Genomic DNA, 25,853 nt, shown 5'->3' on the forward strand with positions numbered 1-25,853 from the left:
ATGCTATTCTCCCCTGGGCATTAAATCTGTGCCATTCCTGATGCTTGCTCCCCTGTCCTGGCCATAAATCTGTGCCATTCCTGCTGCTGATGCCCCACCATCCTTAGTGCTAAGGCTGTGTTGTCTCCCTGTCCCTGGCACTGATTCCATGCCATTCCTGGCACTAAAGCCCTGCCATCCCCATCAGGTGCGGAAGCAGCAGAAGGAACACACCAACCTCATGGCTGAGTACCGCAACAAGCAGCAGCAGCACCAGCACCAGGCCTCAGCCGTGATGGCCCTGAGCCCCTCGCAGAGCCCCCGCCTCATGTCCAAGCTGCCGGGACAGCTCCTGTCAGCACACGGCGTGCAGCAGCCTGGAGGAGCCCTGGTGGGAGCACAGGGCCTGGGGCAGCAGCCAGGGCAGCCTGGGGGGCTGCGCCTGCCCCAGGGTGGTGTGTCCATGGCCGTGCAGCAGGGTCTGTCCTTCATGGGGCAGCAGCCTGTAGGGAATGCCCCCGGACCCGGCTCCTCTGGTGCATTTTTCAGCGGGAACCCGACGCTGCGCGGGCTGGCGGCTGACAGCCGGCTGATGCAGGAGCGGCAGCTGCAGAGGATGCAGCTGGCACAGAAACTGCAGCAGCAGAACATGCTGGGCCAGGTGTCACTGCAGCAGCAGCCAGGCGTGATGGGACAGACGTCAATGCAACAGCCGGGTGTGATGGGACAGGTGTCGCTGCAGCAGCCAGGTGTGATGGGACAGGCGGCCATGCAGCAGCCGGGTGTGATGGGACAAGCATCAATGCAGCAGCCGGGTGTGATGGGACAGGCAGCCATGCAGCAATCAGGTGTGATGGGACAGGCAGCCATGCAGCAATCAGGTGTCATGGGACAGACATCACTGCAGCCATCAGGTGTCATGGCACAAGCATCGATGCAGCAACAGGGCGTGATGGGTCAAAGCTCCATGCAGCAGCCAGGTGTGATGGGACAGGCATCGCTGCAGCAGCCAGGTGTGATGGCACAGGCATCCATGCAGCAGCCAGGTGTGATGGGACAGACGTCGATGCAGCAACAGGGTGTGATGGGTCAGGCGTCCATGCAACAGCCAGGTTTGATAGGACAGAGCTCGATGCAGCCACAGAGCATCATGGCACAGACGGCCATGCAGCAATCAGGTGTGATGGGACAAACTTCAATGCAACAGGCAGGTGTGCTGGCCCAGACATCGCTGCAGCAGCCAGGCATGATAGGCCAGGCATCCATGCAGCAGCCAGGTGTGCTGGGCCAGGCCCCAGTGCAGCCAACAGCTGTGCCAGGCCAGCCTGGCCTGCTGGGCCAGCAGCAGCAGCAGCCCCCAGCCCCACAGCCCGGCGCAGGGGCTCAGCCCATGGTGCCGGAGCAGCCGGGGCTGTTGGGCAGCCAGCAGAGCCTCCTCGTGCAGCAGCTCTCGCCCCAGCAGCAGCCAGGCGTGCTGGGCCATGGGCCAGGGCTGCAGCACCAGCCTGGCGTGCTGGGCCACCCCCCGGCCCAGCGCCAGGTCGTCCTGGCCCCCCACCAGCAGCGGGTGCTGGGCTCGCCCCAGCTGACCCCGCAGACTCCAGGGATGCTGAGCCACCGGCTCGTGCTATCCCAGCAGCTGGGGCAGTCTCGGGCACTGCTGGCTCCACAGCAGCAGCAGAACTCAGCAGCGGCTGCCCAGCCAGGTCTCCTGGGGCTGGGCCAGGGGCAGCCCTCCATCCAGCACTTTCCGCAGCACGGGCCGGGGGGCCAGGCCCCCTCTGTGCTGCACCTGAGTCAGGGAATGCAGCCGGCCCCGGCGGTCCTGGCTGCCAAGGACCAGCCCGCGGGGATGGACGGCAGCGCCCTGCACGCTGAGGGTGGTGAGAGTGGGGGGCAGCTGCACGGGGAGCAGCAGGGAGTCCTGAACCCCCCGGGGCTGGGGGAGCCCCAGGCCCCCAAGCACCAGGCTGAGCTAGGGCAGGGCCAGCAGCTCCTCTTGAGCTCCCCACAGCCGGGTGTTATGCGGGCAGCCCCCGGGCAGCCAGGTGCCCTGCTCGCCCCAACGCTGCAGAGCCCTGGGGCTGTCCATGCCGAGCTGTCCCAGCAGCACGGGGACACGGCTGGGGTGGCAGAACAACCCCTGGGCTGTGGGACAGGCCCAGCACAGGCCATGGTGCCGGCACCGCGGCCCCCAGAGCAGCCAGGCAAGGGGGTGGCAGGGGCCCTGCCAGGACAGCCACAGCCCCCACGGCTCCAGAGCCCCGTTCAGCACAAAGTTGGGCCAGCGTCGGGCACGGCCACTCTCCCCCCAGGTCTGCTGGGGCAGGTGCCGGGGCCGGTGATGGGGCAGATCCGGGCGCAGCTCCAGGGTGTCCTGGCCAAGAACCCGCAGCTGCGGCATCTGACGCCGCAGCAGCAGCAGCAGCTCCAGGCCCTCCTGGTGCAGCGGCACCAGCAGAGCCTGCTGCAGCAGAACCAGGCACTACGGACCCCTGGCCCCTTCCCCGGGCAGGCCCCGGATTACAGCTTGCCCGCGACCCGCCAGCCCCCTCGTCCCATGGGGTCCCTTTTCCAGCCCCGGGCAGACGCCCCAACAGAGGCACAGAGCAGCTCTGCCACCGAGGCGGGGCGGGCACTGCCAGGGCAGCCTCCCCAGCAGCCCCTGGCTGAGCTGGTTCAGGCAGCTCTGGCTGCCCGTGGCCCCCAGCCCGGCCTCATCCGCCTCCCCACGCCACCGGCCCCCTCACCCCTGGGCTGTGCCCCCCAGCACCTGGCCAGCCCCGAGCAGAGCCCCCAAGAGCCAAAGAAGACATCACCGGGGATCCCGGCCTTGGCCCCCAGCCCTGCGGCACCCACGGAGCCAGGGCTGACTCCCACGCCAAGCGGGGCCCTCCCTGACCCAGCACACGGCCCCTGGGACCCCGAGGCACCTGGAGTGGACCCAGCTGACCCTGCTGAGACCCGCATCAATGGGGCTGTGCCAGAGGGGGCTCCTGCAGCAGGTGAAGCCCCCCAGGTGTTGGTGAAGCAGGAGCCAAAGGAAGAGGCGGCGGCAGTGGCACAGTGTGAGGTGGATGGAGACGAGACAGCAAAACCAGAGGCCAATGGGGACCCTGGGGACAACCAAGCCAACAGCCTGCTGGCCCCAGGTGGGCGCTCCGAGGCTGGGCACCTGCTGCTGCAGAAGCTGCTGCGGGCCAAGAACGTGCAGCTCTCAGCTCAGAGCCCAGGCGAGCTCAATGGGCACATGGAGAACCGGAGCGCTGGGGCAGAGCCACGGCCACAGTCGCTGCTGCTGGGCCGGGAGGTGAGCAGGAGAGGCTGGGCTGGGGCGAGATGGGTGAGGGACTGTGCTGGCACTGCTCATGGCCCCGTTTTCCTCCTCAGGACCCCTCCATTGCCAGGAAGCCAGCGCCCACCAAGCCTAAGCGGGTGCAGAAAGGCAACGAGCGGATCCCAGCGTCCCGCAAGAAGCTGCGCAAGGATGAGGGGCTGCGTCCTGGCGAGGCCCTCATGAAGCAGCTGAAGCAGGTATGGCCATGTGTGACGGTGTTCACAGAGGTTCTTGGATTGGGGAAGAGATGAGGATCTGACTCCATTATTATTTTATGATATATATTACATTAAAGCTATACTAAAAGAATAGAAGGAAAGGTTTCATCAGAAGGCTGGCTAAGAATAGCATGAATGATAAAAAAGGTTTGTGGCTCAGGCTCTCTGTCCGAGCCATCTGGGCTATGATTGGCCGTTAATTACAAACATTTAACATGGACTAATCACAGATCTACCTGTTGCATTCTACAGCAGCAGATAATCAATGTTTACATTTTGTTCTTGAGGCCTCTCAGCTTCTCAGGAGGAAAAATCCTAAGGGAAGGGTTTTTCATGAAAGATGTTTGTGACAGCCGTGGGCCAGGGTGTGGCAGGGGGCTTCCTTTGCCCTTGTCCCCTCCCTCACCGCTTTGTTCCCAGGAGCTGTCGCTGCTGCCCCTGACTGAGCCCACCATCATGGCCAACTTCAGCCTCTTCGCGCCCTTTGGCAGCAGCCCCATCAACGGGAAGAGCCAGCTGAGGGGCACCTTTGGCAGTGCTGTGCTCGACAGCGTCCCTGACTACTACTCCCAGCTGCTCACCAAGGTGAGAGGGCGGTTGTCCCACTTATCTGGGGCTCCTGGACCATCCTGCTGTTCTCACCCCACCGTCTCCCGCCAGAACAACCTCAGCAACCCACCCACGCCACCCTCCTCGCTGCCCCCCACACCCCCTCCCTCCGTGCAGCAGAAGATGGTGAATGGTGTCACGGCCCCTGAAGAGCTGGGGGAGCAGCCCAAGGACGCCGACCCAGCCCGTGAGCCCCACAGCCAGAAAGGTGAGCCTGGCTGGCACAGGGGTGGCACAGGATCCGTGCTGCCACCTGTCACTCCCCCTGGTGACACCCGTCGCTTCTCTGCAGATGCACCAGCTGTGGAGGTGAAGAGCCTGGACCTGCTGGCAGCACTGCCAACCCCTCCACACAACCAGACCGAGGACGTCAGGTGAGAGACCCCCCAACAAGTGACATCAGCCCCTCCATGGGTGACACCAGGCTGTGACGATGTTCACAGGGGTCTGAGGATGAGGGAAGAGATGAGGATCTGACTCCATGTTTCAGAAGGCTGATTTATTATTTTATGATATATGTTAAAACTATACTAAAAGAGTAGAAGAAAGAATTTCATCAGAAGGCTAGCTAAGAATAGGAAAAGAAGGAATGATAGCAAAGGTCTGTGGCTCAGACAGAGAGTCCGAGCCAGCTCACTGTGATTGGCCATTAATTAGAAACAACAGCATGAGACCGATCACAGATGCACCTGTTGCATTCTACAGCAGCAGATAACCAATGTTTACATTTGGTTCCTGAGGCCTCTCAGCTTCTCAGGAGGAACAATCCTAAGGAAAGGATTTTTCATAAAAGATGTCTGCGACACCAGGCCCTGTGGCCCCTGACACCTCCCTCCCCACAGGATGGAGAGTGACGACGAGAGCGACTCCCCCGACAGCATCGTCCCTGCTTCATCCCCCGAGAGTGTCCTGGGCGAGGAGCTGCTCCGCTTCCCACTGCTCAGCGAAGCCCAGCCAGAGCTGGAGGAGCGTGTGCTGTCCCCCATCATCCCCATCATCCCCCGGGCCAGCATCCCAGGTGGGATGGGCTGGAGGGGTGTGTGGATCAGGGCAGGAGTGGTCTGTGGTCCATATGGATGGGCAGGAGGGAGTTTGTGGGATGTGCAGCACAAGGAGGGGGTTTGGAGCGTGTGTGTCAGGTAAGAAGGGATCTGGATGGGGCAGAACAGAGTTCCTGGTCTAGGAGGGGATTAAGGCAGCCAGGGGAAGGGTCTTTGGGAAGTGTGGGATGTGAGGGAAAGGGATTTGCAGGGTGGTGGGTTCCCTGCAGGGATGTGGGGCAGCTGGGTGGGCTCGTGGATGGCTGTTGGTCTGCACAGTCCTGACCCTGGCTCTGCTCCCCACGGCTCTGACCCCCCTCTCCCCACACCAGTGTTCCCCGACACAAAACCCTATGAGGCCGCAGAGCCCTTTGGGGCTCCACCAGGGAAGGTGGGAGCAGCAGGCCCTGGAGCCCCGTGGGAGAAGGGCAAGAGCAGCGAGGTCTCCGTCATGCTGACGGTGTCTGCAGCAGCTGCCAAGGTGAGTGAGGGGATTGGGAGATTCAGGACCTTTGGGGTCTCAGCAGTGACCCAACACAGTGACACCTGTGTCACCCTGGACCCATCCTGCCTTCCTCTCGCCTAGAACCTCAATGGGGTGATGGTGGCCATGGCTGAGCTGCTGAGCATGAAGATCCCCAGCTCCTACGAGGTGCTGTTCCCCGACGGCCCTGTGCGAGCAGCCGTGGTTGAGGCCAAGAAGGTGGAGACTGATATGCCTGGTGAGTGTTCCCCTTGTCCCCACGGCCCCCCGTGTCCCCAGGCTGGGACCCCCATGATGGGTGGTCCATCCCTCTCCCAGGAATGCTCGGAGGGAAGGAGAAGGCCCTGGCTGGGAAGGTGCCGGACAGCAGCTCGGAGTGGCTGAAGCAGTTTGATGCGGTGCTGCCCGGGTACAGCCTCAAGGGCGAGCTGGACCTCCTGACGCTGCTCAGACAGGTCAGTGCCGTGCAGGGGTCCCCACAGGGCTGGGAGAGACTGGGAGGGGGGTTTTGGGGTACCCATGGGGCTGTGGCTGTGGGAGGGAGCAGGGATTCTCTGGTAGAGGTGCATGGTGGTCCCCATGATTGCAGGGAGTTTCTTGGGGGGCCAGGTGGCCATGGGCTGGTGCTGGGTCTGCCAGGAAGGAGTCCAGGAGGTCCTTGCAGGGTTGGGGGCGTGTGGGATGCTGATGCCCCTGCTGGGCCAAGGACCCCTCCCTGCAATGTTCAGGGAGGTTGGGGGTCTCCATCCCTGCAACATTCTGATCTTTGACCCCCTCCCCACACCACAGGAGAGCCCTGCTCCTGAGAAGACCCTTCACCACTGCTACGTCAACAACGTCTCCAACCTGGACGTGCGGCAGCTCTCTGTCCTGCCCCAGGAACCCTCGCCCCCGCTGTCCCCCTCCGTCCCCTCCCCATCCAGCCCCGCTGAGCCCACCAGGGTCCCTGACCCCGAGGCGTCCCACGAGGCAGCCCCAGCCCCGTTGTCACCACTGCCACCAGCCCCCTCGCCAGCCCCACAGGAGGAAGGGGCCACGGCTGTCCACTCCCCTCCCCGTTTCAAGCCACGCTCGCGGCCTCTGGAGGATGGGGATGAGGCGAGGCCGCGGCTGAAGAAGTGGAAGGGGGTGCGCTGGAAACGGCTGCGCTTCCTCGTCACCATCCAGAAAGGGGGAGCCAAGCGTGACGGGGACAAGGAGATCGCCGAGTTCATCGACAAGCTGGGAACCACGCTGCGCCCCGAGAAGGTGCCGCAGGACATGCGCAAGTGCTGCTTCTGTCACGAGGAGGGCGACGGGGCCACGGACGGGCCGGCCCGCCTGCTCAACCTTGACCTCGACCTCTGGGTCCACCTGAACTGCGCCCTGTGGTCCACGGAGGTGTACGAGACTCAGGGAGGGGCCCTGATCAATGTGGAGGTGGCCCTGCACCGTGGGCTGCTCACCAAGTGCTCCCTGTGCCAGAAAACCGGCGCCACCAACAGCTGCAACCGCATCCGCTGCCCCAGCGTGTACCACTTCGCCTGTGCCATCCGCGCCAAGTGCATGTTCTTCAAGGACAAGACCATGCTGTGTCCCCTGCACAAGCTGAAGGGGCCCTGCGAGCAGGAGCTCAGCAGCTTCACCGTGTTCCGCCGCGTCTACATCGAGCGGGACGAGGTGAAGCAGATCGCCAGCATCATCCAGCGCGGCGAGCGGCTCCACATGTTCCGCGTGGGCGGCTTGGTCTTCCACGCCATCGGGCAGCTGCTGCCCCACCAGATGGCCGATTTCCACAGCGTCACGGCCCTCTACCCCGTGGGCTACGAGGCCACGCGCATCTACTGGAGCCTGCGGACCAACAACCGCCGCTGCTGCTACCGCTGCACCATCTGCGAGAACAACGGGCGCCCTGAGTTCGTCGTGCAGGTCATCGAGCAGGGCCTGGAGGATCTTGTCTTCACTGACTCCTCGCCACAAGGTAAGGAGTTGGGATATGCCAGCGTCCAACCTTTGTGCCAGCTGAGCCGCACCAGAGGGTGGGGTGGTGGAAGGTTGTTTGGGGTCCCCACTGGGTCCCCATCTTCAACCTGTGGCACTCAGTGCTCTGGCTCTGGTGACGAGGTGGTGGTTGGTCACTTGGACTCTGATCTTGGAGGTCTTTTCCAGCCTCATTAATTCTGTGGTTCTCCCTTCTCTGAGTGCTCTGCTCTGGTGACGAGTGGTGATTGGTCACTTGGACTCTGATCTTGGAGGTCTTTTCCAGCCTCATTAATTCTGTGGTTCTCCCTTCTCTGAGTGCTCTGCTCTGGTGACGAGTGGTGATTGGTCACTTGGACTCTGATCTTGGAGATCTTTTCCAGCCTCATTAATGCTGTGGTTCTCCCTTCCCTTGGCAGCTGTCTGGAACAGGATCATCGAGCCAGTGGCGATGATGAGGAAGGAGGCCGACATGCTGCGACTCTTCCCCGAGTACCTGAAGGGCGAGGAGCTCTTTGGCCTCACGGTGCATGCGGTGCTGCGCATCGCCGAGTCGGTAGGTCCCGGGGTGGGCATGGAACTCTCTCCTCCACACTGGGGTCCACCATGCTGGGGAAGGACCCGGTGGCTCTTCTGCTGCTGCATCTTGACCCCTTCTCCATGTCCTCCTCTGCAGCTGCCGGGCGTGGAGAGCTGCCAGAACTACCTGTTCCGCTATGGGCGCCATCCTCTGATGGAGCTGCCCTTGATGATCAATCCCACCGGCTGCGCCCGCTCCGAGCCCAAGATCCTCACCCACTACAAGCGGTGAGCGGGGCTGGAATTCACTGGGAGAGCTGGGATCCACCAGCAGAGCTGGGATCCACCAGGAGAGCTGGGATCTCTCGTGTCTAATGTCTCTCATCCCCCTCCCTTGAAAGGCCCCACACCCTGAACAGCACAAGCATGTCCAAGGCCTACCAGAGCACGTTCACGGGCGAGACCAACACGCCCTACAGCAAACAGTTTGTGCACTCCAAGTCCTCCCAGTACCGGCGCCTGAAGACGGAGTGGAAGAACAACGTGTACCTGGCGCGGTCCCGCATCCAGGGGCTGGGGCTCTACGCGGCCAAGGACATCGAGAAGCACACGATGGTCATCGAGTACATCGGCACCATCATCCGCAACGAGGTGGCCAACAGGCGGGAGAAGATCTATGAGGAGCAGGTGGGGCTCTGCTGGGCTGCTGGGGGCTTGTGTGGGGGCTTGGGTGGAATGAGAGTGGACTTGGGTGGGATGTTGTGGGCTCTGGTGGAACATGGAGGGATTCTGAGGACATGGGAGGAGTCAGGTATGGGATGTTGGGGGCTTGGGTGGAACATGGAGGGACTCTTGAGAAGGACATGGGAGGAATCAGATGGGATGTGGGTGGACTTGGGTGGGATGTTGAATGCTCTGGTGGAACATGGAGGGACTTGGAGAAGGACATGAGAGGGAGTCAGATGGGATGTTGGGGGCTTGGGTGGGATGAGAGTGAATTTGGGGGGGCTGTTGAAGGCTCTGGCAGGACATGTGGGGACTCAGGATGTGGAGAGACTTGAGAGGGATATCAAGGGCTCCGGTAGGGCCTCAGGTGGGATTTTGGGAGCTCTGGTGAAACATGGAATGTCTCAGGTGGGATGTGGAGGGACTCATATGGTATTTGAGGGTCTCCAGTAGGACCTGGGGTGGTGGATGTCAACTCAGGTGGGATATGGGGACCTCAGTGCACCCCTGAACCCCCTCTTGTCTCCGTGGCAGAACCGCGGCATTTACATGTTCCGCATCAACAACGAGCACGTCATTGACGCCACGCTGACGGGGGGCCCGGCCAGGTGAGCACAGGGAGGGGCTTTGGGGTGCTGGGATACCCCCAGAGGGAGCCATGACGTCCGTCTGTCCTGCCCCTGGGTTGGTGCTGACCCCTGCTCGTCCCCCAGGTACATCAACCACTCGTGTGCCCCGAACTGCGTGGCCGAAGTCGTGACCTTCGACAAGGAGGACAAGATCATCATCATCTCCAGCCGGCGCATCCCCAAGGGGGAGGAGGTCAGTGAGGGACTGAACGGGTGCTCAGGGGGTCCTGGGGGACTGGGACGGTGTTCCCGGGGGTTCTTGGATGAGGGAAGAGACAAGGATCTGACTCCATGTTTCACAAGGCTTGATTTATTATTTTATCATATATATTACATTAAAACTATACTAAAAGAATAGAAGAAAAGGTTTCATCAGAAGGCTGGCTAAGAATAGAAGAGCAAAGAATGCTAACAAAGGTTTGTGTCTGGCTTTCTGTCCGAGCCAGCTGGGCTGTGATTGGCCATTAATCACAAACGTCTAACATGGGCCAATCACAGATCCACCTGTTGCATTCCACAGCGGCAGATAACCATTGTTTACATTTTGTTCCTGAGGCTTCTCAGGTGGAAAAATCGTAAAAAAAAGATTTTTCATAAAAGATGTCTGCAACAGGGGACCCAGGGAGGGGGGCTGGAGGTGGCGGGGCTGAGCTCGGTGCTTTGGCTGACTCCCCGCTCCCTCCCAGCTCACCTACGACTACCAGTTCGACTTCGAGGACGATCAGCACAAGATCCCCTGCCACTGTGGAGCTTGGAATTGCAGGAAGTGGATGAACTAACTGGGAAAAAAGGGGCTGGGGGCTGCCACCCCCGCCTCAGAGACCTCGCCGAGCCCCCCAGGGCTGCAGGAGGTGCCAGGGGCGGCCGGGCACGGAGGGAGAGGAGCAGCGGCTGCGGCGCTGCCGGCCCTGCCCGAGCAGGACGGACGGACAGACAGATGAACTGGCAACTCAGGGTTTTCTTTGCTTCGTCCTGCGAGGAGAAAAAAAAAAGGAGTGAGGGGGCTCAGGAACGCCCCCTTCACCACCCCCTGCCTGCCTCCCTCGTGGGAGAGCCACGGAGTGGGGAGCAGCACCGGGCCCAGCGTGGCCGGAGCGATTGTGCGGAGCCGGTCTGGATATAACGATTATTTTATTTTATTTTATTTTATTTTTTTTGGTTTCTTTTTTTTTTTTTTTTTTTTTTTTAGAAACTAATAATATTTGCTCGCTAATTACCAAGGTAACACAGACTCCTTGAGCTCGACAATCCGGGCTCTGCCCCACCCGGCGTGGTGGCGGCCAGAGCTCGCTCTCGGTTCCTTTTTGATCTCTTTTTTTGTTTTGTTTTGTTTTGTTTGTGCGTGTGGACGAGAACCCCGGAGCGGCGGCGGGATGCAGCCAAGACCCCGACAGACACAAGGAGCTTCTGCACCCAAACCTACCTCATTTTAAGTGTTAGATTTGTTTCTTTTTATTTGTTGTTGTTTTTAAATGTGAGCCCCCCCTCCATCCCAACCTGCCTCCCAAAGTTGGGGGGGGGTCTTTCCCTCTCCCTCAGAGGATGTGGCTTCCTCGTGTCCCCCTCCTTCAGGACACCTTGAAGGGGGGACACGGGGACCCCCCCTCCTTGTCCCCCCTCCCCCTCAGGAGGTCCCAGCCGTGTGACGTGCCAAGGTGTGAGGTGGGGATGGGAGAGGGCGAGGGGGGGGTCAAACCCGCTCCCCCAGCTCTGGTGGGGGGCTGGAGGGGCTGGGTGGGGACCCCTCCTTCCCACACGTGGCTGGAGGGGTTGGATGGAGCCCCCCCTCCCCCTGCTCACCCTTGGCCCTCCCAGCTGGGGCTGCACTGGGGGGGGAAGGTTATTTATCTATTTATACCTTATATTGTATATACTAGACGGGGCTGGGGGCTCTTTGTGCTCTGCTGGGCTGAGATTTGGGGTGCAGGGGCAAAAAAAAAAAAAAAAAAAGAGTTTTGGTTTTTTTCAACCCAATCTCCGAGGTGTGAGGGTGGGGATGGGGGGTCTCTCTCTGGAACCTCCTGCCAGGCAGGGGCGGCCTCGGAGAGTGAAGCAGCGAGTGGGCATTAACACCCCCGACCCCCCCCCCCCACCCCACCACCCCGGGGGTCTCTGCTCGCCCCCTCCCCACTGCCGGGGGGCGCCGGGATCTCTTAACGCACAAACACGGCACGGGGAAGGAAGGGAAGGGACCCTCCTGCTCCTCCTGGAAAATGGGGAGGGGGTCGGGTCTGATGGGGGTGGTGCCCCCCCCACCCACCCACCCCTCCTCTCCCCCCGCCCCCGGTGCAGTGAGGGGCCGGGGCCCGATCTTGAAAAGCTGCTTCCGCAAACTCGTCAAAGCTGCAAAAAAAAAAAAAAAAAAAAAAAAATCTGAAACGAAAAAAAAAAAGTTTAAGGTAAAAATCTTTAAAAAAAAGAAAATTTTAAAAAAGTAAAAAAAAAAAAAAAAAAAAAGAGGAAAAGCGCGAGTGGGGGGGGGATGAGAAAGTTTTAACAGAAAATATACGAGAAATTTAACTTTCAGAGCTGTACATAGGCCGGGGCGTGTAGAAATCCCGTTTTTACCAATACCTGAACCACTGGATGTTATTTTAAATAAAGCGCGTGAGAAGCCGAGGCCGCCTGATCCCTCCTGGGGGGTGCTCGGGGGTCTGGGAGGGGGGACAGCGGTGACAACGGCGTCAATCGAGGACAGCTCGGTCCTTGCCGTCCCCACGTGTCCCCCCAGCCAAGGTGTCTGTCCCCAAAATCGGTGACCCTGCCCTGGGTCACCCCGAGCTGTGTCCCCACCCCCGGGGACCCCATGTCCGTGTGTCCCCAGCCCCTCCCATGTCCGTGTGTCCCTCCTGTCCCGGGCCATCCCCGGTGTGTCCCGCCGTGTCCCCGAACCCCCGGGGGTCCCCACAGGTGTGACCCGAACCTCCGCCCCAAAAACCATCCCCGTGACCCGGTGGGAGGGGAAGGGCTCCCGGCGGCCGGGAGTCAGGGGCGGTGCCGGCGGGACCGGGAACGGGGCGGGAGTGGTACCGGGAACCGGGCGGAACCGGGACCGGGAACGGGGCGGGAGTGGTACCGGGAACCGGGCAAAAGCGGGGCAGGAAGCAGGCGGAACCGGGACCGGGAGTGGTTCCGAGAACCGGGCGGAAGCAGGGCAAGAACCGGGACCGGGAGCCGAGCGGAACCGGCACCAGGAACCCAACGGGACTGGGAACGGGGCGGGAGTGACCGGGCGGGAGCAGGGCAGGAATCGGGACCGGGAACGGGGCCGGCGTGGTTCTGAGAACCGGGCGGAAGCGGGGCGCGAACCGTGACGGGAACCGGGCGGAAGCGGGACTGGGACCGGGCGGAAGCGGGACAGGGACCGGGCGGAAGCGGGACAGGGACCGGGCGGAAGCGGAGCCGGAAGCCGCGAGGAAGCGGGACCGGGAACCGGGCGGAAGCGGGACGGGGACCGGGCGAGCGCGGGGCCGGAACCGGACGGAAGCGGGGCAGCGGCGCCTCGGGACCGAGCGGGACCCATGGAGGTTGTGGGAGGGACAGCGGGGCTGGGGGGGACACCGGGCCCGCGGCCACCCTGACCCGACCCCGCCTGTCCCCAGGATCCCGGCCCCGAGCCTGACCCCGGCCCCGGCCCGGGCCCGGCCGCCGAGAGCCCGGCGGAGCTGGAAGGTGATACCGGGGGAGCTCCCGGCACGGGAGGGGACGCGGTGATTTGGGTGTCCCGAGGGCTGTTCCTGTCCCGGAGTCTGGGGGAGCCCGGAGCTGGGTGTTGTGGGATTTGGGGTGCGCCATGACCGGGGATATCCCGGAGTTTGGGGTGTCCCGGAGCCCTGAGCTGGGTGTCCCGAAATTCGGAGTGAAACGGGACTTGTGGCATTTGCGGTGTTCTAGGATTGGGGTGTCTGGGATTGGGGATGTCGTGGGATTTGGGGTATCCCGGGTATTGGTGTGTCCCGGGATTTGGAGTGTCAGAGGATTTTGAGGTGTCCCAGAGCCCTGAGCTGGGCGTCCCAAAATTGGGAGTGAAACGGGACTTGGGGCATGCGAGGGTTTGGGATGTCCCGGGATTTGGGGTATCCTGGGTATTGGTGTGTTCCGGGATTTGGGGTGTCCTGGGTATTGGGGTATCCTGGGATTTGGGGTGTCCCAGAATTCGGGGTGTCTGGGATTGGGGGTGTCCCGGGATTGGGGATGTCCCGGGTTTTGGGGTTCTCCAGGTTTTAGGGTGCCCCCTGATGCTGCCCCCCCAGGGGACGCTCACCGCGGTGCCTACACCGCCTTCATGAAATCCCATCGCTGCTACGACCTGATCCCCACCAGCTCCAAACTGGTCGTCTTCGACACATCCCTGCAGGTGTGCCAGGGTCGGGGGGGGGAACTTTTGGGGCCGGGGGGGCACTTTTGGGGCCGGGGGGGCACTTTTGGGGTTCCCTGACCCCCGTGCCTGCAGGTGAAGAAGGCGTTCTTCGCGCTGGTCACCAACGGTGTCCGGGCAGCCCCGCTCTGGGACAGCAAAAAGCAAAGTTTTGTAGGTGAGCAAAGGGGTCTGGGGGGTCTCTGGGGGCTGAGGGGGGCTGGCAGGACCCTCCTCACCCTGCCTGCCCCCCAGGAATGCTGACCATCACCGACTTCATCAACATCCTGCACCGCTACTACAAATCCCCCATGGTGAGGGCTGGGGTCTGTGGGGGGCTCGGGTCGGGCTCTGCCTGCCCCACCTGACCCTGGGTGGCTGATCCGGGTTTCTCCTCCTCCTCCTCCTCCTCTTTCTCACAGGTGCAGATTTATGAGCTGGAGGAGCATAAAATAGAGACGTGGAGAGGTGAGGGGGGGGTCACTGCTGGCCCTCCTGGCATGTCCCACCCCCCCCATGCCCTCACCCAGCCCTCTCCCCACAGAGGTTTACCTGCAAGACTCCTTCAAGCCACTGGTGTGCATTTCCCCCAATGCCAGGTACCCCGGGGGGCAGGGAAAGGGGCACAGCCGGTGGTGGCACTGCCAGGAACACCCCAAATCCCCCTTCCCTTGCCCCCCACAGCCTGTTTGACGCCGTCTCCTCCCTGATCCGGAACAAGATCCATCGCCTGCCCGTCATCGACCCCGACTCGGGGAACACGCTCTACATCCTCACCCACAAGCGCATCCTCAAGTTCCTCAAGCTCTTTGTGAGTCTCTGCCCCTTGGTGATGGTGGGGGCCAGACCAGGACCCTCAGCTTGGGCTGTGCCAGGGTCACACTGGGACCCCCAGGCTGGTCTGGTGCCTGTTCCAGGATTACCCAGGATGTTCACCCTGGGCTGGACCAGGGGCTGCCCTGAAACCCCCATCCTGGGCTGTGCCAGGCCCAGGTGCTGCCCTGAGACTCTCAGTCCCAGCTGTACAAAGTGCCAGCCCAGGCTGTGCCAGCTCCCTGTGCCAGGGTCACACTGGGACCCCCAGGCTGGTCTGGTGCCTGTTCCAGGTATTACCCCAGGATGTTCACCCTGGACTGGACCAGGGGGTACCCTGAGCCTCTCAGCCCAGGCTGTGCCAGAGTTTGCCCCAGAACCCCCGTCCTGGGCTGTGCCAGGTCCAGGTGCTACCCTGGTACCCCAGGTGGTACCAAGTGCCAGCCCAGGCTGTGCCTGCTCGCTGTGCCAGGGGCTACCCTGAGATCCCCCATCCTGCACTGTGCCAGGTACCTGAGCCAGGTGCTGCCCTGGGACTCCCAGTCCAGGCTATACAAAATGCCAACCTGCTGTGCCAGCTCCCTGTGCCGCAAAGTGCCAGCTCCCTGTGCCAGTTGCTCCCTTGGGACTCCCAGTCCAGGCTGTGCCAAGTGCCAGCCCAGGCTGTGCCAGTTCCCTGTGCCAGGGGCTGCCCTGAGACCCCCATCCTGCACTGTGCCAGGTCCAGGTGCTGCCCTGGGACTCCCAGTCCAGGCTGTACCAAGTGCCAGCCCAGGCTGTGCCAGTTCCCTGTGCCAGGGGCTGCCCTGAGACCCCCATCCTGCACTGTGCCAGGTCCAGGTGCTGCCCTGGGACTCCCAGTCCAGGCTGTACCAAGTGCCAGCCCAGGCTGTGCCAGCTCCCTGTGCCAGGGGCTGCCCTGAGACCCCCATCTCAGGCCATGCCAAAATCTGCCCCACAACCCTTGGCTGCTGCAGGGGTCACTCTGAGACCCCCATCCTGGGCTGTGCCAGGTCCCTGCACACCAGGTACCACCAGCTCTGCGTGGGCACAGCTCTGGTGCCTCCCCACACCCTGCAGTGCCAGAGGACCCCCAGGACTCTACAGGGACCCAACCTGGAGATTCCACAGCCCCCCCAGCTCTCTGTGCTTTCCCCTCCAAGCCTGGGCTCAGCCCTGTCCCCTCGCTGTCCCCCTCAGATCTCAGAGGTGCCCAAGCCTGAGTTCATGGCACGGACCTTGGAGGAGCTGCAGATTGGCACCTACAGGAACATTGCTGTGGTTGGCACCAGCACCCCCATCTACGTTGCCCTGGGCATCTTCGTGCAGCACCGCGTCTCTGCCCTGCCCGTGGTGGATGACTCGGGTAAGGACGTCCTGTCCTCGCTCTGGATGTCCCCAAGTGACCTCCTTGGGGGCTGTGTCCCCTCCTGAGCACCTTGGGCTTGGCTGAGCTGCTCCCCTCCCTCCCCAGGGCTGTGTGGTGGACATCTACTCCAAATTCGATGTTATTGTGAGTGCTGCTGGGGGAAAATCCTGGGGCTGGGGGGGGAAATCCTGGGCTGGGGGGAAATCCTGGGCTGGGGAGAAATCCTGGGTTGGGGAGAAAATCCTGGGCTGGGGGGGAAAATCCTGGGCTGGGGGGAATCCTGGGCTGGGGAGAAATCCTGGGTTGGGGAGGAAAATCCTGGGCTGGGGGAAATCGCTGGGGGGGGGGAAATCCTGGGCTGGGGAGAAATCCTGGGCTGGGGAGGAAAATCCTGGGCTAGGGGGAAATCCTGGAAATCCTGGGCTGGGGAGAAATCCTGGGCTGGGGGGAAAATCCTGGGTTGGGGGGTAAATCCTGGGCTGAGGGAAAAACCTGAGCTGGGGAGAAATCCTGGGCTGGGGATAAAATCTTGGGCTGGGGGGGAAATCCTGGGCTGGGGGGAAAAATCGTGGGCTGGGGGGGGAACCCTGGGTTGGGGGGATACTTTGGGGTGGTCTGGGGGTCTCCTAATGTGTCCCCAATGTTTGTCCCTGCCCCAGAACCTGGCAGCTGAGAAAACCTACAACAACCTGGACGTGACGGTGACGCGGGCGCTGCAGCACCGCTCGCACTACTTCGAGGGGGTCCTCAAGTGTTACAAGCATGAAACGCTGGAAACCATCATCAACCGCCTGGTGGAGGCTGAGGTAACGGTCCCGGGGTGCTGGGGGGGTCTCTGGGGGGGAGACTGGGGGTCCCTGCACCCCCTCAGCCCCTCCCTGTGTCGCCCCTTCCCCAGGTCCACCGGCTGGTGGTGGTGGATGAGAGCGATGTGGTGAAAGGGATCGTCTCCCTCTCGGACATCCTGCAAGCCCTGGTCCTCCCCCAGGGCCCCTGAGGCAGTTTTGGGGTGGGAGGGGGGCTCAGTCCTCTCAAGCCCCCCATTCGCCTCTCCTGTATCACTGTGCCCCCCCCGGGCTGGTGGGGACACCCGGGGGATGCCCCCACTCACCAGCAGCACCCAGCAATAACCCCCAGCCCTGGGGCAGCCCCTGCTGCCTTTCCCTGGGTGGGGGGAGCCCACAGCCCCCCCCAAGCCGTGCCCTGCACCCCAAAGCTGTGTGGGGTGATGGGGGCAGCCCTTGACCCCCTTGGGGTCACCCTTAGCCATGCCAGGGCTGTTCCTGTGTGGCCTCTTGTCCCTGTCACCCTGCACCCTCTCCCTGGGTTTGGTGAAACCCACCCGGCCCAGGGACCCCCCCACACACCCCCGGGGGTCTCCCCCCAGGTTCCCCCACACCCTGGACCCTCTCCCTGGGTTTGGTGAAACCCACCCGGCCCAGGGACCCCTCCACACACCCCCGGGGGTCTCCCCCCAGGTTCCCCCACACCCACCACCGCTTCGTGTGTGAAGGGAAACCACGAATAAACACAGACCTGGCACCACCCCCGGCTCCGTGCAGGGCACGGGGGGCATTGCCAGGGCACGGGGGCTGTGTGGGGAGGGGCTGTGCCCCTCCCCATGGGAAGGGAGAATCTGCTGAGCTCGCCCAGACCCTAAATCCCTGTTTGTTACGCCTGTGGCTTTTCTAAAAGGCCAGGATTGGGGATGGGACAGGGACAGGGACCCGGCAGGACATGGGGACCCTCTGGTGGGCACCACGGTGAGCAGGGGGGAGTCGGGCAGGGGCTGGGGGAGATTAGGGGGAGGCAGCTGGATGTTGGGGTGCCCTGGGGGGCTGGCGGGGGTCGCGGGCAGCCGGGACATCGGAGTTTGCAGCCGGTGTCCGCAGGGGAGGTGCGAGGCCCGGCCGTGCTGAGCGAGGCACATTCCTGGCGGGGAGGGGACGGCCGGCCCGGGGACCCTGTCCGTGCCAGTGCCGGGCTCCGGCAGAGGCCGCGGAGCGAGGTGAGCGCCGGGCAGGTACCGGGGGGCCCGCGGGACTCGGGAGGGGGGCCGTGCCGGTTGCCATGCCGCCGCCGGAGGGTTGCTAAGCTCCGCTCGGAGCCCGCGTGGGCTGCAGCGCTCGGTGCCAAACCCGCCATCGCCTGCTTGTCGCAGGGGGGGAAGGGATCCCGCGGGGCGAGGTGGTGGCGGGGGGGACACAAACACACACACGCGACACACGGACACCCCTGGGACGGCCGGTGGGGTCCCCGCGCTGCGCCGGGCGCCCGGGGGTCAGCGTGGCCCGAGGTGGCACCGGGCGGGACACGGGGGCACCGGGGGCACACGTGCGGCAGGTGGGTGCGTGTGGGCGGGCTGGTGGCTCCACCGAGGCTCCGCTGAGCCCCCCCCCGCCACCGTGGGGACCCCCCTGTCGGCCGGGGCCATGCTGGGGGGTCCGGAGCGGGGTGGTGCGGGCCGCCTGCGGATCTGCGAGCGGACCAAGCTGGTGCTGGTGGAGATCGACACGGTGGCGTGTTGCAGCCCGGGTGGTGCCGGCATGGCTGCGGGCTGCTGGCCCGAGCCGCCCTGGACCTACCGCCGCATCGCCGGGGAGTACGCGTGAGTGGGGACCGCGGGGATGGGGGGGTCCATCCTGCTCCCCTCCCCTGCTCCCCTCCCCTGCTCCCCTCCCTCGCTGCCCTCCCTCGCTGCCCTCCCTCGCTGCCCTCCCTCGCTGCCCTCACTCCCCTCTCTGTCTTGCAGGTACCTGGAGAAACGCTTTGTGGCCGAGCTGGCCCCCCCTTGGCCCCCAGTGCCCTCCAACCCCCCTTGTCGCCTGCAGGACTTCACCGCCCGGCCCCGGGTCCCCCCCACCCCCTGCCCCCCACCACAGCTCGAGGGGCCGGGGGGCAGCAGCGGACCCTGGGGGGGTCACCCTGTGCCCGCACCTCGCCCCCCGGTGTCGGGGGACAAGCCGGGCCCCCCCACCTACGAGGTGCACATGCAGCGGGTGCAGGCGGCCCACGCCCGCCGTGGGGGACCCCCCCCTTACATCGCGCCCCCCGCCTATGACGGTCCCCACCGCACCCTCCAGCTCCGTCCCCCTCGGGGACCCCGCAGCCCCCCGCCGGCTCCTGCTCGGGCCCGGGGGGCTGTGCCGGGCGGCTGGAGCCACACTCTGCCCCGGGCGGCCACCGAGGCCAAGCACCGGTGGCCCCGTGCGACGCTGCCGTCCCCAGGAATGCCCGGCACCCCCCGGCACTGCCAGACGCTGCCGCGGGCAGCAGCCGGCCGGGAACGGGGGGCACCGGGGCGCGGGAGGGGGCAGCGGGGAGCGGGGGGGCACGTCCTCATTGATGCCACCCGTGTGGTGGTCCGGGCCCAGTACGTGCCACCCCCGCAGCGACAGCAGGTCCGCTATGCCAGGGCATCACCCCCGGGGCTGGCACCCCTCCTCGCAGCCCTTCCGTGCCCGCCGGGCTTGGCAGCCCTTCTGCAGCGCCCTCGCCGCCTCGGGAGCCCTCCGGCAGCCCCCGCAGCCCGTGGCAGAGCCCGGGGGGCTGCAGGGCTGCCCGGGGGCGGCCCCCGCCGCGGCGGCCGGTGCTGTACGCGCAGGCATTGCGGGAAGCCGTGTCCCGCATCCGCCGGCACACGGCGCCCGACTCGGACTCGGATGCCGAGAGCAGCGTGGGGGGCTCCCGGCAGCGCCTCTGCCGAGACCCCCGCGCCTACAGCAGCAGCAGCAGCAGCCTGGAGAGCGCCGGAGCCCCCCCGGGCCCCGCCAGCCCCACCCCGGCCTGAGAGGCGGGGCTTGACGGGGTGTGGCACTTGCGGGGCGGGGCTTGACTGGGTGTGGTGCTCAGGGGCGGGGGTTGGGGCTCAGGGCTGCAGTTCCCACGGGCTGACCCCAATAAAAGCTCCGGGATCCCCTGTGCTGCCTCTGTCCCTGTTTGTGTGAGGTCGCGGGGTGGGGGCATCACCCCTTCAGGCCTCTCTGTGGCCCCCAGCAAGGACTCAGGTGTCCGGGCACGCCCCCGTGACATTGCCGGTGTCCCGAGCCTCCCGTTACGGTGCCGGGGTCAGCCGGAGGTCCCGGGTGTCCCGGCGGCCACCACAGCGCGTCACAACACGGGCAGGACGTGCCAGCCCCCCCGTATCCCCCATAATGAGTAGGTGAGCACAGCAGGGCTGGCCCTGCGCCACCAACCCCACGTCACGGCCGGGGGGGGACCCCCAGTGAGTCACTGTCCCCCCCAAACAGCCGCCACCTCTTAGTCACGCTGCGGGGACGGGGCGGGGAGGGGGGAAGGATCCCCGAGGCCCCAGGAAACCGCACAAATATCGTGGCCAATTTGCGCGTTATTTAAAACCGGCTCCTCCCCGGCCCCCCCGGCGCGACCCTGTCATTATCGCGGTGACACCGGCGCGGAGGTCACGGCACGGGGCAGCTGCCGCAGCGAGGCCACCCGGGAGCATGGGGGGGCACCCCCAAGGCCACGTCACCCCCCCCCATGTGTCCCCCTGTCCTGGCACGTGGCCCTGGTGGCATCCGAGTCCCACACCTGGGTCTGGCCCGAGCCAAAACGGCAACTGCAGCCCCCCCTGGCACAGGTGTGGTCCTGCAGCTGCTATGGTGGCACCTGGCACGGCTTGGCATGGCCTGGCACGGCATAGGATGGTTGGCAAGGTGTGGTAGGAGCCACGGATTGTCACGGCACGATGCAGCCTGGCACAGGTTTGGAACGTGGCTTGGTATGACCCAGAACATCTCGGCACAGTTTGGTATAGCCTGGCACAGTTTGGCACAGGTCAGCTTGGCTTGGCAAAGCCTGGAAGAGCCAAGCTCAACTCAGCAGCCTTGGCATGGCTTGGAATGGCCAGGAAGAGCTCGGAACAGCTCAGTGCAGCCTGGCAGAGCTTGGCACAGCCTGATGCCACCTGACGTGGCTCAGCACAGCTCAGCACGGCTCGGCAAAGCCCAGAACGCTTGGCACGGCCTGTTTGGCACAGCTCATCGCAGCTGGGCACAACATGGCATGCCTTATCATGGCCTGGCATGGCTCAGTTTGGCACAGCACAGCACGGCCGGCACCAGAACAGCTTTTTGCAACTTGGCACGGCTTGGCATAGGCTGGTACAGCCTGGCACAGCTCAGCACAAACTAACACAGCTTGGCACAGGCTGGTACAGCCTGGCACGGCTCAGCACAAACTAACACGGCTTGGCACAGGCTGGCACAGCCCAGCACAGGCTGGTACAGCCTGGCACGGCTCGACACAAACTAACACGGCTTGGCACAGCCTGGTATAGCCCGGCACGGCTCAACACCAACTACCATGGCTTGGCACAGGCTGGTATAGCCTGGCAAGGCTCAGCACAGCCTGACACAGCCCAGCACAGCACGTCATGCCCCGGCGCGGTGCCCGGCGTGGCGCGGGGTGTCCCAGACGCGGGGGCAGCGGCGCTGCCCTTCCCGTGGGATCAGCTCCTGCCCAAAGCCGCTCCCCGCCGGGACAATCACCTTCTAATTCGGGCTGCGCCGGCGCCGGCGCCTTCCCCCGGCACCCCCGGGGCACCCGAAACTCGCCGCAGCCTGCGGCGTCCCCCCGGGGCCACCGGGGGCTCAGCCCGTGGCGGTGCCAATGCCTGGGACCGGGGGGTCCCGCCCGCTACCGGAGCCCCCGGACAGGGACGCGTTGTGGCTCGTGGCCGCCAGATGTCGCCGCGCAGCCGGTGACCGATGGCACCGGGGGGTACCGGGGGGCACCGGGGGTCCTGCCTGCCCCCGGAGCGGTGCTGTGTCCCCAAAGAACCGTCAGCTGCGTGTGACATCCGTGCCGGTGCTGTCCGGTGTGTCACCGGGGCTGGCGATGTCCCCACAGGGAGCTGTGACCCTCGTGTGTCACCGGTGACGGTGGTGTCCCCAGAGGGCCGTGCCAGCTCTGGCTGCGTTCCCAGAGAGCCGTGAGCCACGTGTGTCGTGGGTGCTGGTGGTGTCTGAGAGCCTTGTGTGTCACTTGTGACAGCGATGTCACCACAGACCTGTCCCCATGCGTGTGTGTGCTGCTGCTGCTGTCCCCAGACAGCCACAACCTATGTGTGTCACTGGTGGTGACTGGTGTCCCCAGAGAGCCGTGTCTTGTGTGTCTCTGGTGTTGGCAATGTCCCAAAGGAGCCCTGTCCATATGTGTGCCAGCAGTAGCAGTGTCCCCAGTGAGCTGTGACATTTGGGTGTCACTGATGGTGACTGGTGTCCCCAGAGAGCCGTGTCTTGTGTGTCACCAGTGTTGGCAATGTCCCAAAGGAGCCCTGTCCATGTATGTGCCAGCACTGGCGGTGTCCCCAGCGAGCTGAGACATTTGTGTGTCACTGGTGTCCCCAGAGATCTGCGTCCATGTGTGTGCTGCTGTTGGCAGTGTCCCTGCAGAGCTGTGACCCTCACGTGCAGCTGGCACCGGCCATGCAATGTCCCAAAGGAAACACATCCATGCATGTGCCAGTGCTGGCGGTGTCCCCAGCGAGCTGTGACATTTGGGTGTCACTGGTGGTGACTGGTGTCCCCAGACAGCCGTGTCTCGTGTGTCACTGGTGTTGGCAATGTCCCAAAGGAGCCCTGTCCATGTATGTGCCAGTGCAGCGAACTGTGACATTTGTGTGTCACTGGTGACACTCTGGTGACAATGGTGTCCCCAGAGATCTGCATCCATGTGTGTGCCAGCACTGGCGGTGTCCCCAGCGAGCTGTGACCTTCGTGTGACAATTTTGTCCCCAGAAATGTGTCCATGTGTGCGCTGCCATTAGCAGTGTCCCCGCAGAGCCATGACCCTCACATGCAGCTGGCACCGGCCATGCGATGTCCCAAAGGAAACACATCCATGCATGTGCCAGTGCTGGCGGTGTCCCCAGCGAGCTGTGACATTTGTGTGTCACTGGTGACAACAGTGTCCCCAGAGATCCGCATCCATGTGTGTGCTGCCATTGGCAGTGTCCCCACAGAGCCGTGACCCTCACGTGCAGCTGGCACCGGCCGTGCCACATCCCACGCGTGCCAGCGGCACTGTCCGTGTCCCCGCAGCGCGGTGTCACCTGGTTCCACCCCACTCCTGACCGTCCCCATCCCACCGTCCCCAGCGTGTCCCCGTGTCCCTGCCCGCGGTGCCGGCTCTCCCAGGCCGCGCGAGGAGCCGGTGGGAAGGGTCCGGTGAATGCGGCATTGTTGCGCGGGGTTGGAGTCACAGATAATTACCTCAATTAGTTACAATGGCAGAGTAATAAATACAGGCTTAGCGGCTCCTTCCCCACTGCGGCTTCTCAGATTAATCCAGCCCGGGCGAGCGGAGCTGAAAGGATTGATGGACAATTCATTAAACCCGCCGAATGCCGCACAAGGCACCCGTGAAGGCCGGCGTTAGCCCCCGGCGGCTCCGCTTTGTCCCTAATTGTTCGTCTCGGGCATTGGTCACCTATCAGGGAGTGGGTGACGGCGACGGTCCCCCCGGGGCTGGCATGCCCGGGGATTAGAGGCCAGCGCTGCCACCGTTGCTGGGCGCGTTGGCCCCGCGCCGGAGGAATGCGGCGGATGGGAGGGGGCGGCCGGACAAGCCGGGAGCTGGCGGGACGTGGGTCCGCATCGACCGGAGGCGAGGGGAGCCGGGACGGGGCTGTGCCGCTGGTGATGGTGACAGCGGATGGGATGGGATGGGATGGGATGGGAGGGGATGGGGACGGTCCCGCAGGTGGGATGGGGCCAGGTGGGCACAGCTCTGTCTGTCTGTCCTGCACCTCTGGATGCTGTCCTGTCCTTCTGTCCTGCATTTCTGGAAATGACAGAGTCTTCCTGCCCCACACTTCTGGGCATTGTCCTGTCCTGCACCTCTGGGAATGACACAGTTCCTCTGTCCTGCACCTCTGGGCACTGTCCGGTCCCTCTGTCTGGATTCTGGGAATGACACCATCCCTCTGTCCCACACCTCTAGGCACGGCTCTATTCTGCATCTCTCCGTGTCATCCTGTCCCTCCATCCAGAAACTTTGGACATTGTCCTGTCTTTCCATCCTGCACTTTGGGGAATGTCACCATCCCACTGTCCTGCACCCCCGAGCACTGTCCTGTCCCACACTTCTAGGAATGACATCTTTCCTCTGTCCTGGAAGCACTCCTGTCCCTCTGTCCTGCATTTCCGTGTGTCATCCTGTCCCACAGCCCCAGGCAGAGCCCCCCTGCACCCCACCCCTGGACGGGGCTGTCCCATCCCTCATCAGGCCCAGCTTGTGGCCGCCATCCAGCTGTTACCCGGCTTCCCAGATGTGACAGCCTGCTGCAGGATGGCACCGCCCTCTCCCCGGCCCTGCTGCTGGCCCTGGCCCTGAGCTGTCCCACAGCAGCTATTTCCAGCACCCAGGAATATTTGTCCAAGCCGGGGAGGTCTGTGCCCCGTGCCCAGGGTGCCCCTGCCCACCTGGGGGTCGCGGCTGCCCGAGGTGCCCAGCAGGACACACAGGAAAAGCTGAGTAACAGAGGTGACTTATAAGAATGTCATTATCTATATTCCTGACTCCTACCGCAGGAAAACAGGCTATTTTCATGCTGAAGCAGGAGCAGAATTTAGCAGGCAGATAACCCAGCAGGCGGGAGATGCTCGGAGGGTTATTTCGGGCTGTGTTCCTTTCCAGGCGTTTTCCTTGCCTTTTGGTATTTTATTCTCCACGCTGGGCTGTGTTTTGACCTTGGCGCGGGCAGCGGGGGCCCCCAGGGTGTTTTTCCCCCCCTCCTCTGAGTCTCTAAACATCAACTTTTCCACTATCGGCTCCGCGGGATATTTCGGGTGGTGGCAGCGTCATCCCGCAGCCTTTGATGCGGCGCAGCCTCAGGGGCCCCGAGAGGTTCCCGGCTCTGGGGGGGAGCCCGGGCTCTGGGGACCCCCGGGGCACCAGGCTGGGGGTCCCCCAGACTCAGAGAGGGAAGTTTTGATGTCCCCAGGTGAGAAGGGGGGATGTGTGGACCCTGTGCCCACCGCAGGGGTGCCCATCCCTGTGGGATGCCTGTCCCAAAAGGATGCCCTTCCCAGGGATGCCCTTTCTGGGGATATGCCCACCCCTTTGGGATGCTTATCCCAGGGAAAAACCCATCTCAGGGCATGTCCTGTGTGCCGAATTCCCATCCTGGTAGGGCGCCCACTCCAGTGGGAGGACTGTCCCAAGAGGATTCCCATTCTGACGGGATGCCCATTCCAGAGGGATGCCCATCCGGAGGGAAGCCTGTCCCGGAGAGATGCCCATCCCATGCCAGCAGAACACCTGCCAACCACGGAGCTGCACCCCCCTCTTTGCCACACCATTTCTCTTGTGGTCACGCATGGATGTAGGGCTGTTTGTGGGGCCAGTGGCCATCTCTGTCCCCTCTGGCCCCTGCCCCGGTAACCCCGGTGCCCTCCCCCGGCCCTGCTTTTCCCCCGGAGCCGAGGGGAGCCGTCAGCCCCGGCCGGTAGCGGTGATGGACGATGCTCATTCCCTGTCTGTCGTCTTGTACCTCCCGGGGCCGCTCCCAACTCCCGGCCTCGGCGGCACCAGCCCGACCGCCCCGGCAAATTCCAGCATCGGAGATGCTGCAGTCAAGGTGCCATGGTGATGGGCGCCGCAGCCGTGGGGATTGGACGGTCCCGGCCGGGAGCGGCCGGCGGCGGGAATGGCTGCGATGGAGACGGGCACAGCGGGAGAAGGAAAGGGGTCTGCGGGGAGGGGATGGCAGAGAGCGGAGGGAAGGAGGAGAGGGATGGACAGACAGCAGCCAGAGAGGGTGATGGATGTGGAATGAGGAGGTGAGGGG

General features: G+C 63.8%; 2 protein-coding genes across 5 annotated transcripts in view; both read left to right on the forward strand.

The window, feature by feature from the left end:
• The window catches only part of KMT2D (lysine methyltransferase 2D), a 30,110-nt gene extending 18,897 nt beyond the window's left edge, over window positions 1–11,213 (forward strand). For all 4 annotated transcript variants that reach the window (XM_030967028.1, XM_030967031.1, XM_030967029.1 and 1 more), the window contains exons 40-55: window positions 188–3,289; window positions 3,370–3,513; window positions 3,955–4,119; window positions 4,195–4,351; window positions 4,436–4,517; window positions 4,986–5,161; window positions 5,516–5,664; window positions 5,770–5,905; window positions 5,986–6,122; window positions 6,457–7,627; window positions 8,046–8,182; window positions 8,303–8,433; window positions 8,547–8,832; window positions 9,406–9,479; window positions 9,585–9,693; window positions 10,187–11,213. In XM_030967028.1, the coding sequence (XP_030822888.1) occupies window positions 188–3,289; window positions 3,370–3,513; window positions 3,955–4,119; window positions 4,195–4,351; window positions 4,436–4,517; window positions 4,986–5,161; window positions 5,516–5,664; window positions 5,770–5,905; window positions 5,986–6,122; window positions 6,457–7,627; window positions 8,046–8,182; window positions 8,303–8,433; window positions 8,547–8,832; window positions 9,406–9,479; window positions 9,585–9,693; window positions 10,187–10,279 (6,249 nt within the window). In that variant the 3' untranslated portion in view covers window positions 10,280–11,213. The remainder of the gene's footprint in view (window positions 1–187; window positions 3,290–3,369; window positions 3,514–3,954; window positions 4,120–4,194; window positions 4,352–4,435; window positions 4,518–4,985; window positions 5,162–5,515; window positions 5,665–5,769; window positions 5,906–5,985; window positions 6,123–6,456; window positions 7,628–8,045; window positions 8,183–8,302; window positions 8,434–8,546; window positions 8,833–9,405; window positions 9,480–9,584; window positions 9,694–10,186) is intronic.
• Window positions 11,214–13,108: 1,895 nt separating this feature from the next.
• On the forward strand, window positions 13,109–19,316 carry PRKAG1 (protein kinase AMP-activated non-catalytic subunit gamma 1). The gene is made up of 13 exons (XM_030967073.1): window positions 13,109–13,172; window positions 13,754–13,857; window positions 13,954–14,035; window positions 14,113–14,171; window positions 14,280–14,325; window positions 14,402–14,456; window positions 14,542–14,668; window positions 15,871–16,044; window positions 16,145–16,183; window positions 16,699–16,845; window positions 16,938–17,802; window positions 18,570–18,647; window positions 18,792–19,316. Exons 2-11 carry the CDS (start codon window positions 13,786–13,788, stop codon window positions 17,034–17,036), a joined length of 900 nt encoding a protein of 299 aa, XP_030822933.1. The 5' UTR covers window positions 13,109–13,172; window positions 13,754–13,785; the 3' UTR covers window positions 17,037–17,802; window positions 18,570–18,647; window positions 18,792–19,316.
• Window positions 19,317–25,853: the final 6,537 nt, after the last annotated feature.

The sequence above is a fragment of the Camarhynchus parvulus genome, chromosome 29, assembly GCF_901933205.1.
Source record: "Camarhynchus parvulus chromosome 29, STF_HiC, whole genome shotgun sequence".
Classification (NCBI taxonomy): Eukaryota; Metazoa; Chordata; class Aves; order Passeriformes; family Thraupidae; genus Camarhynchus; species Camarhynchus parvulus.